Source organism: Podarcis liolepis (assembly GCF_965112155.1).
Source record: "Podarcis liolepis genome assembly, chromosome: 3".
In the NCBI taxonomy this organism is placed as follows: Eukaryota; Metazoa; Chordata; class Lepidosauria; order Squamata; family Lacertidae; genus Podarcis; species Podarcis liolepis.
Window position 1 is genome coordinate 84,073,705 of NC_139557.1, and position 18,854 is coordinate 84,092,558.

Consider the following 18,854-nt stretch of genomic DNA (forward strand, 5'->3'; position numbering starts at 1 on the left):
AACCTGTTCAGGGAAGTTTTTAATGTGTGACATCTTAGTGTATTTTTGGTCTTTGTGGAAGCCGCCCACAGTTGCTGGGGAAACCCAGCCAGATGGGCAGGGTACAAATAAATTATTATTATTATTATTATTATTATTATTATTATTATTACTACTACTACTACTACTACTACTATTAGCTGCCAAGCCAGATAGAGACATTAGCCACGTGCTGTCGTCTTTCAGATGACTTGACAGTCCCAGTAGGTTTGCAGTCCCAGAGGGCCTGAGCAGGAAGTTCTGCTGGACCAAGTCCTTTTGGACCAGTATGTATGACTATGGGCTGCATTATCAAGCATTTGTCATGTATCCATCTTATATGAGGAGCAGAAACTTGATTGCAAAGCACAATCAAGATGAAAGCCCCATACATTAACACCTGCCCACCCTTTGGATGCACAAGGAAGATACTTAGAGCAGTTGGTACATTGTATATATCTAGGCTTTTGTGGAGTGGTACTCTTTATCAATCTCTCCACTGGTAACACAATACAGCAAGCCTGCATGACTTGTGACCTAACATGCTAAATCTCCATTTTGGGAAATGCCTTTTAGTGGCAGGCAAAGGTGCCCATGGGTGGAAGAGGTTGTTTGTTTTTATTGTGTAAAGCTAGAATATGGGTGGTGGAATTAATATATGGGTAGGAAACTCCTTGAATTAGGGAATGGGAGGCAGGCAGTTATGTTAGTGATCTCTGGTTGTGTGAACAAGGTGCAAATAGGGAATAATATTTCTTTGGGACAGCAGAACTTACAGATGGGTGGGGTGTTGCAAAAATTAAGCAGCCTCTTATCACACCTAAACTTGCACTTTCTACTTTGTTTTTAAAGGTCTTTGATGTATAGTGAGGCTAACAGACGGGAAACATTCACTTCATGGCCTCATGTAGGTTATAGGTGGGCACAGCCAGATCCCATGGCTCAAGCTGGGTTCTACCATCAGGTAAAATTTTCGGCACCTTTTATAAATTTTGGATCCATTCCAGTCCGGCTTCCGCACTGGTCATGGGACCGAGACGGCTCTGGTCGCCCTAACAGATGATCTTCGTAGACAGCTGGATCGAGGCGGGTCGGGGCTGCTGATTCTTCTAGATCTATCAGCAGCTTTCGACATGGTCGATCACGAACTTCTGGACCACCGCCTTGCCGACGTGGGGATCCAGGGCACAGTCCTTCAATGGCTGCGCTCGTTTCTCTCTGGTCGGGGACAGAGGGTGGCGCTTGGGGGGGAATTGTCATCGCGCCACTCCTTGGTGTGTGGAGTACCTCAGGGTGCGATACTCTCCCCGATGCTTTTCAACATCTTTATGCGCCCCCTCGCCCAGCTTGTCCGGAGTTTTGGGCTGGGTTGCCATCAGTATGCCGATGACACCCAACTCTATCTGTTGATGGATGGCCATCCTGACTCGGCCCCAGACACACTGACCAGATGTTTGGAAGCTGTGGCTGGATGGTTACGTGGGAGCCGGTTGAAGCTAAATCCTTCGAAGACAGAGGTCCTGTGGCTAGGGCGGGGCGATATGGGATTGGGGGGGCAACTCCCATCTCTTGCGGGGGCGCAATTAGTGCCAGCACCGTCTGTTAAGAGTTTGGGTGTAATCTTCGACGCCTCCCTTTCCATGGAGGCGCAGATTGCAGCTATAACAAAGGCGGCATTTTTCCATCTCCGCCAAGCTAAGCAGTTGGCTCCTTACCTCTCTCGCCCTGACCTGGCCACTGTGATCCATGCGACGGTCACCTCCAGATTGGATTATTGTAACTCGCTCTACGTGGGGCTGCCCTTGAGACTGACCCAGAAACTCCAGCGGGTGCAGAATGCCGCGGCGAGACTCCTTATGGGGTCTTCGCTGCGAGATCACATTCATCCGGTGCTACACCAGCTGCACTGGCTCCCGGTGGAGTACAGGATCAGATTTAAGGTGCTGGTTTTAACCTTTAAAGCCCTATACGGCCTAGGACCCTCGTACCTACGGGACCGCCTCTCCTGGTATGCCCCACAGAGAAACTTACGGTCTTCAAATAAAAACATCTTGAAGGTCCCAGGCCACAGAGAAGTTAGGCTGGCCTCAACTAGAGCCAGGGCTTTTTCGGCTGTGGCTCCGATCTGGTGGAACACTCTGTCACAAGAGACCAGGGCCCTGCGGGACTTGACATCTTTCCGCAGGGCCTGCAAGACAGAGTTGTTCCGCCAGGCCTTTGGCCAGGGCACAGCCTGACTCCCTCCCTCGGCAATCTTCGCGGAGCTCTGGCCCAATGGTTGCCAGTGGCCTGAATTAATTAATTTTACAATGAATGATTTTAGAGTGTTGTTTATGTTATACTTTTATACTGTTTTATTGTTGTTAGCCGCCCTGAGCCCGGCTTCGGCTGGGGAGGGCGGGATATAAATAAAATTTATTATTATTATTATTATTATTATTAAATGGCCATTATTTGCAATTATGTAGTATTATATTCTTGATGCTGAATGTTCAAATATGATAACTGTGGGAGACAATTTGCTAGGTGTCTGCTGGTTTAGATTGTTGTTTTATTTGGACCTATAGAGTGAAATTGTAACTATTTGGTTGCTGTTGCAAGAGCTCACAAAATAGAAAGATGGAGAAATTGTTACATGATGACTCTTGTAAAGTAATTATTTGAACTTTCCATATATTATTATTTTTGCAATTATTTTTGAAAGGCAATTGCATCAGAATACTGGACCACCTCTCTCCCTATAGGAACCAAACCAAATCCTGTGTTCATCAACTGAGGCTCTTTGTTCTGAGGGTGGCAACACAAGAACAGGCCTCTTCTGCAGTGGCTCCCTATTTGTAGAATGCTCTCCCCAGGGAGGCTCACCTGGTGCCTTCTTTACATATCTTTATGTGCCAAGTGAAAACATTTCTCTATAACCAGGTCTTTGGCTGATTAACATTCTATGGCCCTTTAAATGTTTTTTTGTGGGAGGGGAGTTAATGGTTGTTTTTTATGCATTATCGTTCTCTTTCTGTATTTTTATGTTGTGAACCACTCTGTGATCTTTGAATGAAGGGTGGTATACAATAATAAAAATAATAAAAATAAAATACTGTATGTAGAGGAGCAAAAGTTGTGAAATACTTATTTCCAGCCTCTGTTTAGAAGTATAGTATTTGGAACTGTTTTCTTTGGCTCCAGCCAAGAACAATATGCTATTCTTAAAACTTTAATTACTGTTCTTGAATGAGACAGACCAAAACGATGTTGAGCTATAGCAGTGGTTTTTGAATTATCTTCCAAGGAAACCTGTGAGTTGTTTTCAAAGAGAAGATGAGTAATAGCAAACAGATCTATCAGAAAGATGGCTGTCTTCCACCAGCAACATTATTTTCATTTTATTTAAAATATTACCCTCTCTTCATGGAATGGCAAACCCAAAGCAACAGGCATAAAATACAGTGCACATAATAAAAGATAGCTCGGTTGGCAGAGCATGAAACTCTTAATCCCGGGGTCATGGGTTTGAGCCCCAGGTTGAGTAAAAGATCCTTGGATTGCAGGAGGCTGGACTAGATGACCCTCGTTGTGCCTTCCAACTCTACAGTTCTATAATTCTATGATATCTAATGAAGTCATGGAGAGTAACCATTAAAATAAATGGATTTAAACTATTTAAGTTCATTGGTTTCAGTTGATTTTCTATGATTATGACATCCTCAACAGCCAAAAGAAACTACTAGAATAATAACAGGCACTAGTGTCCAGCAGACACCTGAGGGCGCAGGTGTCTCTTCATCAGGTACCAAAAACTCATGTCTGCATCAGACATACCTTTGAGGGGAGGGTGTTCCTCATCTGGGGCACCACCATTGAAAAGACCCTCCCCTGGTTTGCAGAATATTAATATTTACAATGCATTAATATTTACAATGCATTTTAAGGGTACTCTCACCCCAAATTATCTCTAATATGCAGAAGTTGCATGCTGGATGTACAGGGTCCCTTTAGAGAGAGAATCATGTGGAAGGGTATCTGGATAATAGAAAGCCAGAAAATCCTTAGGTTAACATTATTGAGGTAGAGTTGTGATTTCAAGATTTTAAGCAGGCTACCCAGCATGGATGTTCTTGTTCTCCAACTGTCAGCATGACAATGATCTGGGGTATTAGATGACATCACATTGGCTACTCATGAGTTAATTGTTTCATAGGGCTTGACACATGCCGTGGGATATATTTGATCTTCCCCCTCTTGAAACAGGCTCACATGCCATATGCGAAATTGCTTTTGGATCTCTCTTTTTTTTTAAATGAAATTTTTATTAAGGTTTTCACATATTTTTAAGACAAACACAAAAACATAAACAACTAGAGACAAACACAACACAAATAACAAATATAATTTTAAATCCTTAATTTCTTAACCACTTTCCTTGACTTCCCCACACCTCCCCTTCTTGCATCCCAATTCCAATAGTTAACTCAGCAAGTTCTTATCCCCAACTTTTACCTTATTAATACTTTACTTAATTCATCTTAATTAACCAAATTTAACTTATAGACCTCAATTAAACCACAGTACTCATCATTTACGCCCTTTTCTAAGGTCGACCCAAATTCCCTTCCACAAATTTCCCAATTTTTATATTAATTACAAAACGAAATAACAAAAAACAGCATATAATTATATACCCTTTGGATTCCAAAACTCTCACCCCCCTCTTTCCCGGTTTCGGTCCCCAAAGAATATCCATCAGTCTATCAGTTCTCAGCCTGGATCCCTCACGTCCGAGGCCCTCAAATCTCTCTCAGTCCCTCTCTGCCGGTTTTGTTGGTAGTCCTTTATGTTGGACATCGAGTCTTGGAGAAGCTCTGTCCCAATAGGGTCTATGTTTCTTCCAACCAGACCTCCATATTCAAAAGTGGAGCCCAAATCATGTTTCTTATTCCTTTTAAGTCCAAATGACCCAAATGTCCCAAAAGCTCCAACTTTCACCTTAATCAAATTTGTAATCCATAGGTCTTCCGATCTCCCTCTAGGGAGATCTCATATTTAAAGGTGGTTTGCCATGCTGCATCCTTGAGAACATAGAATTATTTGTGCCATTTTTCGGGAACCTGGTTAACGAGTGTGTTACATAGTACAATCCCGTGTATGTTTACTTGGAAGTAATAATACCACTTCCATGCGGCTTACTCCCAATTCAGTTTATATACTAAATGGCCTAGGTAGCTCACTGCAATGTTAATGTCTTCTTATAACTTAGTATTTTCTCTCTCTCTCCTTCCCCGCTTGTGACAGCCTGCCTCATCAGGAGATGACAGAGCCATGTGTTTTACGTGTAGTGTGTGTTTGGTGTGCTGGGAGCCAACAGATGAACCTTGGTGAGAATAAAATATTTGAGATACGCTTTTTGCTTTCAATTACAATACAGTATTTTAGATAGGAAACTATATTTGGTCTATGTAGATCTTTAACCAGTCCAGCAGGTAAAAAAACTTAAAACGAATAAAAAGCTTAAAATGTAGCTTTGCATCTGGTGAGCAATACCCATTATTTGTTATTTGTGTTTTTTATGTTAATAAAAAGTATCTCCCTATTGAGGTGCATCGTTCTCATATGTTTATAGTTTTAGGAAGGCTAGGGCAGGCATTGGGAGAAGAGATCTCATTGCTGCTACTATTAGTAATTGGTTTTTAGTGGTATATGTTTTCTAAGTATTGTTCGTGGGTTTTTATCTTACATACCTGTTGTAAACCACTCTGTGGTTTGAGCAAAGAGTAGTATATACATTAAATAAATAATAAATATACAACAAACTTTTAAAATGGGAAAACAGTCATTTGCCAGCAGTACTCATTCTACAGTAATTATTGTAGTGAAAATTGTAGCCATTTTAAGAACAGTGTTTTCTCAAATTAGACAAGTGCTTCCAATTTATGTATGTTAATATACTTTGTGTGTTAAGGTGCTAAGGATCCTAGCCTGTGTACATCAAAAAGTTGATGAGACAAGCTTATGCTATTGCATTTAAACACTTATTTTTCTAATCCATTAAGGTCTGAACATGAAAGACATTCCCCAAACTGCCCATTTGTGAAAGGCGAGCACACGCAAAACGTGCCCCTCTCGGTCACGCTGGCAACAAGTCCAGCGCAGTTTCCTTGTACAGATGGCACAGACAGAATAGTCTGCTTTGGATCGGGGAGCTGTCCTCACTTTTTAGCTGCTGCAACAAAACGAGGAAAGATCTGTATATGGGATGTTTCAAAACTTATGAAGGTATCTCATATTTTAAGAGTTCTAATGCTAATTTTGCTAGATGGGGATATCTTTCTAAATCACATTATGTTTTTGGATTTGCTTAGGTGCACTTAAAATTTGAGATCAATGCTTATGATCCAGTAATTGTACAACAGCTTGTGTTGTCTGGAGAGCAGAGCTCAGGGGTCGACTCAAGGAGACCAACAATAGCATGGATAGAAGATTCATCTAGCTGTTCGGATATACCAAAATTGGAAGGAGATAGGTATGCTAAAATTTGCCTCTTCTTAGCCCTGGTTATGCACAAAGGAAATGCTGTTCAAAGTTTGTTATTGGTATGCAGTATACACAGGTCCTTCTATAAGAATGCTCATTATCAGAAATCTTGGCACAAATAATTATACCCAAATCTTGCTACACAAACATCTGATTCAGATATCCCAACAGCCAGAGTTTGCCCACTTTCTTACTTGTTTGTGTTTTGCTGGCTGGTGGCAGCCATTTTGGGCAGAAACCACTGAGGGAGGGAGAGGAATTGACAAATCGGCTAGCAGGGGAGATTGGATAAATCAGTTTTTCCTTTGTTTGGCTAGAGCAATTTTGGGCAGGAGGGAGAGAGAAGAGGAAAATCACAGATTAGAAACATTCCCATAGGAAATAATGGAAATCATCAGCTCCTTATGTGAATGTTTGCCTCGGAACACATTTTGTTTGGAAAATGGGACCTGTGTGTACTTATTTGCCTGAAAATGAGAGTGGATTTTGGAACATTGAGAGATCCTTCTAATACATCCTTTCTTGGGAACATGAAGCTTTTGTTTTTAACTGTTTTCATTTTCTGATTGGCAAAGGAAAATGTAATGTCTACAGGAAAAGGTTTCTACTGCAACCCCCCTTCAATCCAATATCAGTTTGGCCCTATATAGACAGAGGAACTGCTCTGAAACGAGTGGGAGGAAAGCAATCACCCCCTTCTTTCCGCATTCTGACTATTATCTCCTGTGATACTTCTTTGTCTCTCCTACCCCACTGTCCAGATGTTTTCCTTTCCCATAACACACTCCCCACCCCCACCCATACATTTTTACTCTCAAGGCTAAGTCTCCCAAAGAGCCCTGAGTGGAGTCTACTTCTTTCTCGTAACTAAATCCTTCCCTGATTATTCTGTTCCCCTGGGAGTTTCTCTCCCGTGTTCGTTATTTATGATTTATAGCCTTCTCTTTTACACAATTAATAAACATTAATTTTTAAAACGTTGCGAAAGTTTTTTTAAAGAAGTTTAGCGCTAAGTACAATGTTAATACATTAAATTGCTGCTTTGGCTTCACCATCTCTGTGATCTTTGTCTTGTCTTTAGTGATGATTTACTGGAGGATTCAGACAGTGAAGAGCATTCCAGATCAGAATCAGTGACTGGTAGGCATACAATATCTCTTTGGTACACTGCGGAATGTAGGATCACTAGCAGTGAGTGATTTAAGTATACTTAAGTCAGTAAACGGCTAGAATATCGTATACTGCTTTTCGTAGTAAAATATTTTCTTCCAAACAACTTATTGAACATTCGTCTTAATTTGTTTGGACAAAGTTGCCAGGGAGATTATAAGACATCTATTATTTATTAAGTATTCATTCTGATTTGTGGGCTGATCCTGGTGTCATGTGAAGCAATTGTTATCCCTCATCTTCTTGTGTATTTTCCTTTCACCTACCTTCCTGCAAAAATTAAAAACGAAGGAGGCTTATTGCACATGATTTCACATGCAAAATAGTGACAGTCTGGAAAAGCCATTTGAATTTACATTGAACAAGTTGTAAAATGTTGTGGATGAATTGGGCTCAGATGAAGGATGATCCTTTCAGCAGTGGAAGAGCAGTCTCCAAAGCTGCTGAAAGGATCTTTCTCCTAGCCTAAGTTACATGTTTTTCTCTGACAAATTATGCAAAATATCCAACCTCCACTGCTGCAGGTGGGGGAAGCAGAGGGCCATTGTAAACCTTACTGTTTTATTTATGGTGAGAGAGGCAAACTGTCTTACCTTGTTCCCTTTACAAGTGAGACCCCTGAAATAGCCCCCACACATCTCGTTTTAGCAGTAGAGACAGTAATACTACCGATATTTGCATGCTTGTCCCATCTTAATGTATTGGAGGTGGGGGGAAATGCTAATCAGATTTAAAAGATTTAAAAGCTATAGGGAGTCTTCTCCCTATATTTGCAAAGAGGTGTTGAATGTGTAAGCATGAGACTAGTGCTGGCTCATTTTGGTCAAAACAAACCACAGCATTGTTGTTATATCTGAACGGGGCCTATATTTGTTCTATAAAAATGTGTGTCATACAGGCAAATTTCCAGGGAACTAGGCTTAGATGCGACACCCTGTTCAGCAGGGGTTGACAAGGCTTACCTTGCCTGGGCTGGTTCATTGCCGCAGAGCCCCCTCCATGGGCTGGATCACGGGCGCATGCCCGCGATTTCCAACGTCTGCGCAGATGCAATTTCCGGCACCCCAAAAGCAAATCCCCCGTCGTGCTGTGCTGGTTTAGCACACGGGGGCTCGCTGAGCAGGCGGCTTGGATTGGGGCCGGTAAAATGACCCCTGTGGGCTGCTTGTGGCCCATAGGCCTTTGCTGTTGAGTATACTGCTGGGAGCAACCCAGGGTTTGCTCCTGAGAAGTCTGTGAAACAGCCTTAAAATATGCTATTTTGACTGATTTTCGTAAGAAATCTTGTCATTCATTGAAGATGCCAGATAATTGATTCTGCTAGGCTTTATGATAGGATTTTCATAATTTCACATGTAGCTATAAATTTTTATTTTTGTCTAACACTGGTTTCTTTATCCCAAAGGACATACATCACAAAAGGAAACCATGGAAGTGAGCCTTGATATAACAGCCCTCAGCATTCTTCAGCAGCCTGAGAAACTTCAGTGGGAAATAGTTGCAAATGCACTTGAAGATACAGTGAAAGACTTAGAAGAACTTGGGGCAAATCCTTGCCTAAGTAACTGTAAGAGTGAAAAGATGAAGGAAAAGCATTTGGAACACCACAACATTCCCTTTCCTTGTTTGTTAGCTGGAGGTTTATTAACATACAAATCACCTGCTACCTCTCCTGTTAGTAGTCATTCTCAGAGGTCACTGGAAGATTTAAGCAGGACTCAAGGTGGTAGTGTATCAGACCAGGGATCAACTGACAATGAATCCTGTACTAATTCAGAACTGAATTCTCCTCTGGTAAGGAGGACTTTACCTATATTGCTGCTTTACAGCATTAAGGAATCTGATGAAAAAGCAGGAAAAATCTTTTCACAGATGAACAATATCATGAGTAAAAGTTTACATGATGATGGTTTTACAGTTCCACAGATCATAGAGATGGAGCTGGATAGTCAGGAGCAATTGCTGTTGCAGGATCCTCCTGTGACATATATTCAGCAGTTTGCAGATGCAACAGCTAGCCTAACTTCTCCAGACTCTGACAAGTGGAGCTCTATGGTTCCTAAGCCTGGGACTTTGGTTCAGTGCCTACGGCTGCCAAAGTTTGCAGAGGAGGAGAACTTTTGTGTAGATTCAATCACTCCTTGTGCAGATGGAGTTCATTTGTTAATAGGACTGCGGGCATGCCCTGTTGAATCCCTGAGTGCAATAAATCAAGTAGAGGCCTTGAATAATTTAAATAAATTAAACTCGGCACTATGTAATAGAAGAAAAGGAGAGCTAGAATCCAGCCTTGCTGTAGTGAACGGTGCAAATATTGGTATGATCCAGAATGAGTCACCAGCAGATGTTCAGACGCCTTTAATAATTCAACCAGAGCAGCGGAATGCTAGTGGTGGTTACCTAGTACTTTACAAAATGAACTATGCCACTCGGATTGTGACTCTTGAAGAGGAACCCATAAAAATCCAACATATCAAAGACCCACAGGATACCATTACCTCATTGATTTTGCTCCCACCAGACATTTTGGATAATCGAGAAGATGACTGTGAGGAGCCCACAGAGGAAATACAAATAACTTCTAAGAATGGCAGCGAGAGAGAGAAAAGATCAGAAATTTCTACTCTTGGGCATCTGGTAATAACCACTCAGGGAGGATATGTAAAAATATTAGATCTTTCAAACTTTGAAATTCTGGCCAAAGTGGAGCCGCCTAAAAAGGAGGGTACCGAGGAACCAGATAAATTTGTCTCTGTAATATACTGCTCGGGTACAGATAGACTCTGCGCATGCACCAAAGGTAAGATCTTTATTCAGTTCTCTAATCAAATCTGTAAAGTCAGAATGCAACACATAATGTGCTGGGGTACTATGTTCCTTATTTACATTTAAAAGGCTTCTAATAGGCGTCCATCATCTCCCTGCTATGTTGTTAATCATTCTTTTAAAAGACTGAGGCCCAATTCCGACATCAGTTTCTACTAACCTTTGATTAGATCCCAAACTCTGGTTTGAGCTCCCAAAATATATTGATAATTCGTGCCTTAGAATTGCTTTCTTTCTCTTTCCCTCTGCTCATCAGTCCAGTTCTCTAGATGCACTGGAGTCCAAAAGTGGAGCATGTATGGTTTGCCAATTTAGACATGCCCTACTATAGTTAGGTTCCTTTGTCATGACATCTCCATTAATCTGTAATCTTTTACTGTTGTAGATTTGTATGTCTTCTTCTTTGGAGATCACTTGTAGCCGAGTAAGATTGTCTTCCATAAACACGATTTTAACAATGAGTCCGTAAGTGACTGTGGAGGCCAATTCTGGATCCACACGTCCTTCCACAGTGGGGACACAATGGTAGACAACAATGGGAGTTGTAGGCCAAAACACTGAGGGGGGGGGTACCATGTTGACTACCCCTGCATGAAAAGTAGTTATTAGTTATTATTTGGATGAGTAAGTGTTTTGAAGTTCAATTTGAGGTCACGCAGAATTGAATTTCTTGTTTTCTAAATGGTCAATGCACTGGGTTAGCAGTTTAGCAGGAAACATTTGGATAGTGGTTTGGTTATTACTAGGGGGTTGTATACATAGTTGTGTGTGTAGCAGGGCTGACAGAAGGAGATTTCACCCCCCACTCACTGCAGGGGTGATTTCAGTTCCCCTCCTATGCGGCTGGGGGACCCAGATGAATGGATGGGCTGTGGCATGGTGTTCTGAGGGGAAGAAGGATCCACAGGAATTATTCCCAGAGAAAACTATTGATAGCGAGGGTTCTACTCATAGGCCACAGCCTACCCGTACAGCAAGGTACCTTGGCTCTTAATAGAGTATTTCTGAGGAGCTGTCATGGAAGGGAATGGCTATGAAATAAGTTTCTGCCAGCCTCTTTGCATATGCCTAACGCTTGATCCAAACCATAATTTTTTTAATGGGGTTTTCCTGACATGTCCCACGAAAATGGATCCACAATTATCTGACATACTGTGCAATATTAGTTCCCATATGTACTAGACGGAAAAGCTGGTCTTCTCCCTACAGTGAGCGTGTCTTAAGCTGAGATATGATGAACAAGACCTCACGGTTTGCCACTCCTTTCGTGCAAGCAGGGAAACATACTGGGAAGTCTTCAGTTAACAAGAGATTCCCATTTTGATTTGAAACCATAGATTAGTATCCTAGCTTGTTCAGAAGTCATTAACTATGGTTTTCTGATTTGGACATAATGAGAGTCTATAATTACATGAAGACTTGTAGGCTTCTCTCCCCATTTGTGCAAAGGGAGAAGCGGCTCCATGCAAGTATACAAGGCTCAATTATATCTTAGCTTCTTAAGATGAGATATGGTTGTCCAAACAGCAAGCAAATCTTAGCTTCAAATGAAGTGAGTTAGTAGGACATTAGAGGAAATATTTTGCAAAATGAAATAGGAAAACACTGCCAAGAACACACTAACGATTTCTTCTTAGTGTTTGCAAATAGAATGTTGAAGGTACAACAAAGATAAGACTGCATTGCATGGTCCTTTGAATTTGTAGGGTGTTTTTTTAATAAGCAGAATACTGTCAGTCTATAAAACTACATTTCTGCCAGTTGTATTATGTGTGCAACCCTAAGCTTAATCTAAGAGGCTCTTGCCCCTTTATAGTATTTCAAAGCTTAAGTATATTTGCTAACCTGATTTTTCTGGTAAGCTGCAGAGCTGTGAAGCAGGAAATAGATGCTTGGTGATTTGTTCTCCATTTTTGGCTGAAATTCTGACTTGTAATAGAGACTTCACAATTCCCTGCCCCTCCCCAAAGTTCTTAAATTTCCACCCAATTGATTAATTGCTTTATTGTTTAATTTATAGTAACATTTTGAATGTATACAGAGATTGCTAATGCTTTTCTAATTTGCTTGCTTTTGGCAAATCAATCCCACTTGATATACCTTTCTTAATTATATGTTTGTGTGTGTAAATGCTGCAGAACAATGAAGAATTTCTTTTAACTGATACCAGTTGCTTCCAGTTTAATAATCAGAATACTTGATTATGCAAGACTTGAGAGTCGAAGCAACTGTTGCAAGGTTGACAGTTTAGGGAGTTGGTACATCACCAGCTTTGAAAGGATCCTGAGCAAGGGAAATAGTAAAATCCCTAGCGTTAGCCTTCAAAAGGAAGAGTACTGTGTTCTAATGTGTTGTTCCCATTCCCCCTGCCTCACTGAGGACATCTATTAAGGGTATTGTAAGAGCAAAAATAGGAACTTCTTCATTAAAAATCATATGGGAGGGAACTGAATACAGTGGTGCCCCGCAAGACGAACGCCTCGCGAGACGAAAAACTCGCAAGACGAAAGGTTTTTTCGTTTTCGAGTTGCTTCGCAAGACGAATTTCCCTGTGGGCTTGCTTCGCAAAACGAAGCTTGCCTCTGCACCCCGGACCTCTTTTGAATCAAGGGGCGGCGGGGAGAAGATCACTTCTCCCCGTTGCCAGCCCCGCAATCTCCGGGGACAGAGGGGAAGGCGCGTGCGCGCCTTCCCCTCTGTCCCCGGACCCCTTTTGAACCAAGGGGTGGCAACGGAGAGAAGCGATCTTCTCCCCTCCGCCCTTGCTTCAAAAGAGGGGACAGAGGGGATGGCGCGTGCTCGCCTTCCCCTCTGTCCCCGGACCCCTTTTGAACCAAGGGGCGGCAACGGGGAGAAGCGATTCTCCCCGCTGCCCCTTCCCTTGCTTTAAAACAGGTCCGGGGACAGAGGGGAAGGCACGCGCGCGCCTTCCCCTCTGTCCCCGGACCCCTTTTGAACCAAGGGGCGGCAACGGGGAGAAGCGGCGCTTCCCCTCTGTCCCCGGACGGTCTCCATAGGAACGCATTGATTGATTTTCAATGCATTCCTATGGAAAACCGTGCTTCGCAAGACGAAAAACTCGCAAGAAGAAAAAGCTTGCGGAACGAATTAATTTCGTCTTGCGAGGCACCACTGTAGAAGAATTGATGCCACTTCATAAATCTGTAATGTTTAAAGTACTAAGCCATTCTGGTAACTTCATCTCAAGGAGGATATCACAGAGCAGAGAGAAGTAAACAAGTGAATGAAGTTTCAATACCTTTATTATGGGGAACGGCTTATCACCAGAAACAAAACTTTAACTGAGTTGTTATGTCTAGCTTTGAAGGTTATTCTGATAAGTAGTTCATAATAGCACGAGTGAGGTAGGTGTTCAGTATGACAAAAGTTTCATTTTCATTTTTTCATCACCAGTATTTTAAGAGCCCTGGTGTTTGTGTTCCCTTTATTGCTCCACAGCTGCTAGAAATACCTTGCTTGCTGTATTTTACCACAGATCTATTTAGTTAAGAACTCTGTGGCCAACCAGATGACTTGGGGCCAAGGTGGAGAACTAGGTATGCAACAAAGGATGTATCTTTGCAGCTGTGACTTGAAGTTAAGCCACAGCTGAAAAGATCCATGCTGAAAGCAGGGCTTGCAGTGGGTACTAAATTTACATTCATCACAGCTGCAAACCCTGGGAACTCCTTAGTGGGGCTTGTGAACTCAGTGGGGCTTGCACTTGGCACTGAATTTACATTAAGTCAGTGTTTGAAACTCCCATTGTTCTAGGTGCATTTTGTGACAGGGAATTTCATTAGTGCGAGCAGTTTCTGAGCTCTGGGCGCAGTATTGCGCCTAAGATTTCAGATTAAAACTGCAGAGTGGAAGGAAAGGAGGACCTTTTTCTGCCTCCCCACTTCCAGCTACTCTCTGAAGACTGGAGATGAGCCCCTCTTAAGAATATCAGGGGGTGGGCAGGGCAACAACTGGACCATGTGAAAAATGAACATAATATTTTAGCTGCCGTTCATTCATTTTCAGCTTTGTATTCTTGTTATAAAAAAGTTTCTAGACATTTCGTTGTTGTGCCCATAACCTAGGTTTAAGGTGCCATTTAGCTCCTAGCTTTCATATCTCAGTTTCTAATACTAAATTTAGTGCTGACGGCCACCTTGCTTTATGACAGAGGAACAGTCAAGGCAACTAAAGTCATATAATGTCAGATGTGGGATAGGTGAGCATGACTCTGGTGAAGCAGCCTTGCAGGCCAAATTAAGATACCTAATGGACTAAATTAGACCTGTGGGTCATATATTCCTGATCTCTGTCTTATGGAAGTGTAACAGCAGGGCAAGTAATGGTATCTTTTCCCTGTTTGACTGTAGTTCTGGCAAGTGGAAGTATATCTTCTCTGAACTCAGAGGTTCTGTGCTTGAGAAACTTGTTTTTTTTCTTTTTGTATTTGCCAATACTTGGAAATTCAGTAAAAACAATTTGAAAAATCAGCAACTCAGAGATTCTTTTTAGCTACCGTGGCCAATACTGGTTGAAAACTCCACCATCTATGAATTTATCTAATTCTTTAAAAGTCACTTAAGCTAATGGCCACCAGTACTTTTTTCATAACAGCGCGACTGGATCACTCTGTTGTTCTGAGTGACTGCTAAAAACTAGTCTGTTTCAAAAAGCATTTTGTTCTCTCTTTGCTGGTTTATCTTTGGTGTCTTCCTTTCAATGCTATTTTGGTTTTTGCTTTGGAGGCTGGACTTTCGTGTTAACATTTGTGATTTGTCAGTATTGGTGATTTTAATGGGAATTTGATTTTGTTTGTGTTGTGAATTTTAAGCTGCCTTGTATGTCTTCTAAAATTAGGCCAGCGGTGTCTAAAAATAAAATGTTAAGTGCAATATGCAGATACATTTAGAAAAGAATTTTAATGTTATTAGTGAGTTTGCGGTTGAGAGCAGTGTTATGCTAAATAAATGTATCTTAACTTGTGTTTTAATTGACAACTGTTCTCAGGTGGAGAACTTCATTTCCTCCAGATTGGAGGGACTTGTGATGATGTTGATGAAGCTGATATACTTGTGGATGCATCTCTCTCTAAAGTGGCAGAGCAGTTAACAGAAGGCACAAAACCTTTATCTAATCCTTCCAGTCCAGGCATTACAGGTAAACCATTTTGAGATGTTGTTGTTGTTGTTTACCAACAAGCAGTATATAAATTTTATGAAATAAGTATTTAGTAAGGGGTTTTATTTGAAGCATGCTTTAACGGTGCATTTTGCAAATGTTAACCATCAAACTAAATTCACTTCTGCATTGTGTACACAAAGACATTCTTGAAGTCTGTCTAAATTAAGCTATATCATGTGATTATTTTGTAGAACTGTGCTATCAAGTCAGATTTTTTTTTAACAAGGGTGGTATCCATTGGTGACCACCCACTGATGAAAGCAGTCCATCAGTGGAATGAGGAGGGAGCCAATTTTTTGCATCTGCCTCTCCCAGAGTGGCCCACATCTGCTCTGGGGCATCCCCCAGCCTTCTGATACAGATTTAGGAGGACACAGGGCACTGAAGGGTTGAAAATTAACAACCTGAAAAAACCATTCTGGGTGGTATCTAATGATGACTCTCCTCTGATAAAAGAGAGGGAGGATAAAAGATAATCCTAAATGCAAAGGTATCGGTTTTCTTAAAAGCCATTAACAACATGCTACGATTTGATGAATTTGGTATCTTTCTGGTTTTATAGCTGTTCTAAAGAGTTAAAGTTAAAAGGCTGTGTTACTGATCCTTGTGTTAACTATTAACTGAATAGTCATTTCGTATTTTGAGTCTCCTGTACCTTTCTCATATAAATAGGAGTTGATCTTCTGGTGGACCAGCCATTTTCCCTTGAAACATTAACATCTTTAGTAGAACTGACTCGCTTTGAGACTTTGACACCCCGGTTTTCTGCCACTGTTCCTCCATGTTGGGTAGAGGTTCAGCAGGAACAGCAGCAAAGGCGGCACCCGCAACACTTGCACCAGCAGCATCATGGAGATGCAGCTCAGCATACTCGGACTTGGAAATTACAAACAGATAGGTAAAATAAGTAATGATATAAATCATGGCTGTACCAAAGGATTTTCTCATTAAACATTGGATCTCCCTGATTCAGAGGCCATATGTGATGAGGAAAGGATCCTAAGCATGAGGCAGGCTTCCAGATAAATCACTCGGGAAACCCTTCATTTCAGATGTGGAATGTACCTTCAATTGTTGCTTTAGCTAGTCTCTTCAAATATGGTTCATACTGTAAATGTCAGTCATAAGTTGTAAGCTGCTATGGGCACAATATTGTGGAAAAGCAGCATGCAGTTAAGCAGATGCTCTTATAAGGGTACAGCCCAAACATTCATTGCTTCTGTAGAGCAGTAATATGTACAAAAGCAAAATAGAGCTGTTTATTTTTCTCTTATTATGTGCACATTTAATTTCTGATTTTCCTCCCTTCTCCCTTTGTAGCAACAGCTGGGATGAACATGTTTTTGAATTGGTCTTGCCAAAAGCCTGTATGGTTGGACATGTGAACTTCAAATTTGTTTTGAATTCAAACATCACAAACATTCCACAGATTCAAGTGACTTTATTGAAAAACAAAGCTCCAGGCTTGGGGAAAGTCAGTGGTAAGCCAAGAGTGGATGAATACCTTGCTTAATTTATTAATACTTAGGGATTTAAAGGTAGCACTGCTAAAAGATGACTCAACTGCCAAAGCACTTTTGAGTGGTATCCAATGAAGCAGTTTTGTTAATTCAAGGACTCTGGCTGTGCAGTGAAACATCCCCCCTCCTCTGTTTGTGCACTCAATGCACCCTCCCCAGATATTCTTTGAGGGTTGGGGAAGCCCCCCAATAACAAATTTAGGGGGCCCACAGAGAAAGGAGTGAGAGGGAATTTTATATTTCACAGCCAGAAGTCTTTATGGTAACAGAACTACCCTTTGTTCCTCCTGTGCACATAAGATGGTCTCAGGTGGTTTTAAGTTCCTGCTTGACTCAAGCTGTTGCTGAAGCCAGTTCTTGTTATCGTTGCTGATTTATCAACTGCTTGAGCCAGGCATAAACTTAAAATGACCTATGACCACCTTTACATGCAAGAGAAATTCCTTTCAGGTATGACCGATGGTCCCTTCTCCTGTTAAAATCAGTCATTATGTTTAAAGAAAGGTTCGGTTGCTGATCATCATACATTAATTCCATTGATGGAACAAAACTTAATGGTAAGCAACCTTAGTGGGCAGCAGTGTCCACCACACTTCCAATAGAGTATACATCTCTTTTACCCTGTCTGGGGAGTGGGGAAAATGATGATACAGTATTGTGTGCTGCTCTGAATATATTTCCCTTATTTAACATAAGTTGGGTATTTTAAAAAAAAGCTTCTGGCTTTTTACCTTAATGCCATGATGCAAAAGGTTACAGTAGTGTGGTTATTTATCTCTTGTCAGGTTAAGCCTTCAAAATAATTCCTCCCTGCAAACCAGACATCCCTTATATTACCGTAAAGGCAACAGAGATAAATTTGTTAGTACCATTTTCTTACTGCTGGAAGTCACTTGCACACTTATGTATCTCCTGGGTAACCTTTGAAGAATTCTAAAGAGAGAAATGGCTACACATACGTTAATTGTTAAGAGTCTAAGTTGGTATAGTCTCACTTAGAAGTATCTGCGAGTGAATGGACAATAACTCAAGGCAGCAGCAGTGGGGAACATTGCCTGAGTAGTTATTGGAACCTAAAATTTAGTGGTAGTGCTGAAAGGATTGAACACTTTTTCTCCATCAGTGCAGAGACCAGATATCTAAATGTTTAATATTGATTTTGAAACAGTTGATTCTGCCTAGGAATTAGAAGGCCTCTAACAATGAATATATTTCATAGGAAATAATCTGGCATTAGTAAATTAGTGGAAAGTTGTATGAAAACAAGCGAACTATAAGAACAAGATTGAAACTTTGATTAATATTATGTCAAATTTAAATATCTAAATATTTGATAATAAAGTTTAAAATTAGAGACATAATATTTGAAAATTACAAAATAAGATTTGAAAGAAGGTGAAGAATTGCTGAATATAACTCTATAATTGGGAACGCAGGAAAGGGAGATGTGAGGAAGTCCGAAAGAAAAGTTATGGAAATTTGGTTTTACTGAAACTTAATTATCTTATTTGTTTTGTGTTTATTTTCTTTTTGTATGTTGGTGATGGTGTTTTATGTGTTTGGTGATGTATTGTTTAAAACCCTTAATAAATATTATTTAAAAAAATATGAATA

General features: G+C 41.0%; 1 protein-coding gene across 17 annotated transcripts in view; it reads left to right on the forward strand.

Moving 5' to 3' along the window:
* BIRC6 (baculoviral IAP repeat containing 6) overlaps positions 1 to 18,854 on the forward strand; it is a 141,332-nt gene that overhangs the window by 13,591 nt on the left and 108,887 nt on the right. For all 17 annotated transcript variants that reach the window (XM_083497033.1, XM_083497024.1, XM_083497035.1 and 14 more), the window contains exons 5-13: positions 871 to 982; positions 5,305 to 5,387; positions 6,063 to 6,285; positions 6,372 to 6,532; positions 7,625 to 7,683; positions 9,119 to 10,513; positions 15,547 to 15,696; positions 16,393 to 16,618; positions 17,041 to 17,201. In XM_083497033.1, the coding sequence (XP_083353159.1) occupies positions 871 to 982; positions 5,305 to 5,387; positions 6,063 to 6,285; positions 6,372 to 6,532; positions 7,625 to 7,683; positions 9,119 to 10,513; positions 15,547 to 15,696; positions 16,393 to 16,618; positions 17,041 to 17,201 (2,570 nt within the window). The remainder of the gene's footprint in view (positions 1 to 870; positions 983 to 5,304; positions 5,388 to 6,062; positions 6,286 to 6,371; positions 6,533 to 7,624; positions 7,684 to 9,118; positions 10,514 to 15,546; positions 15,697 to 16,392; positions 16,619 to 17,040; positions 17,202 to 18,854) is intronic.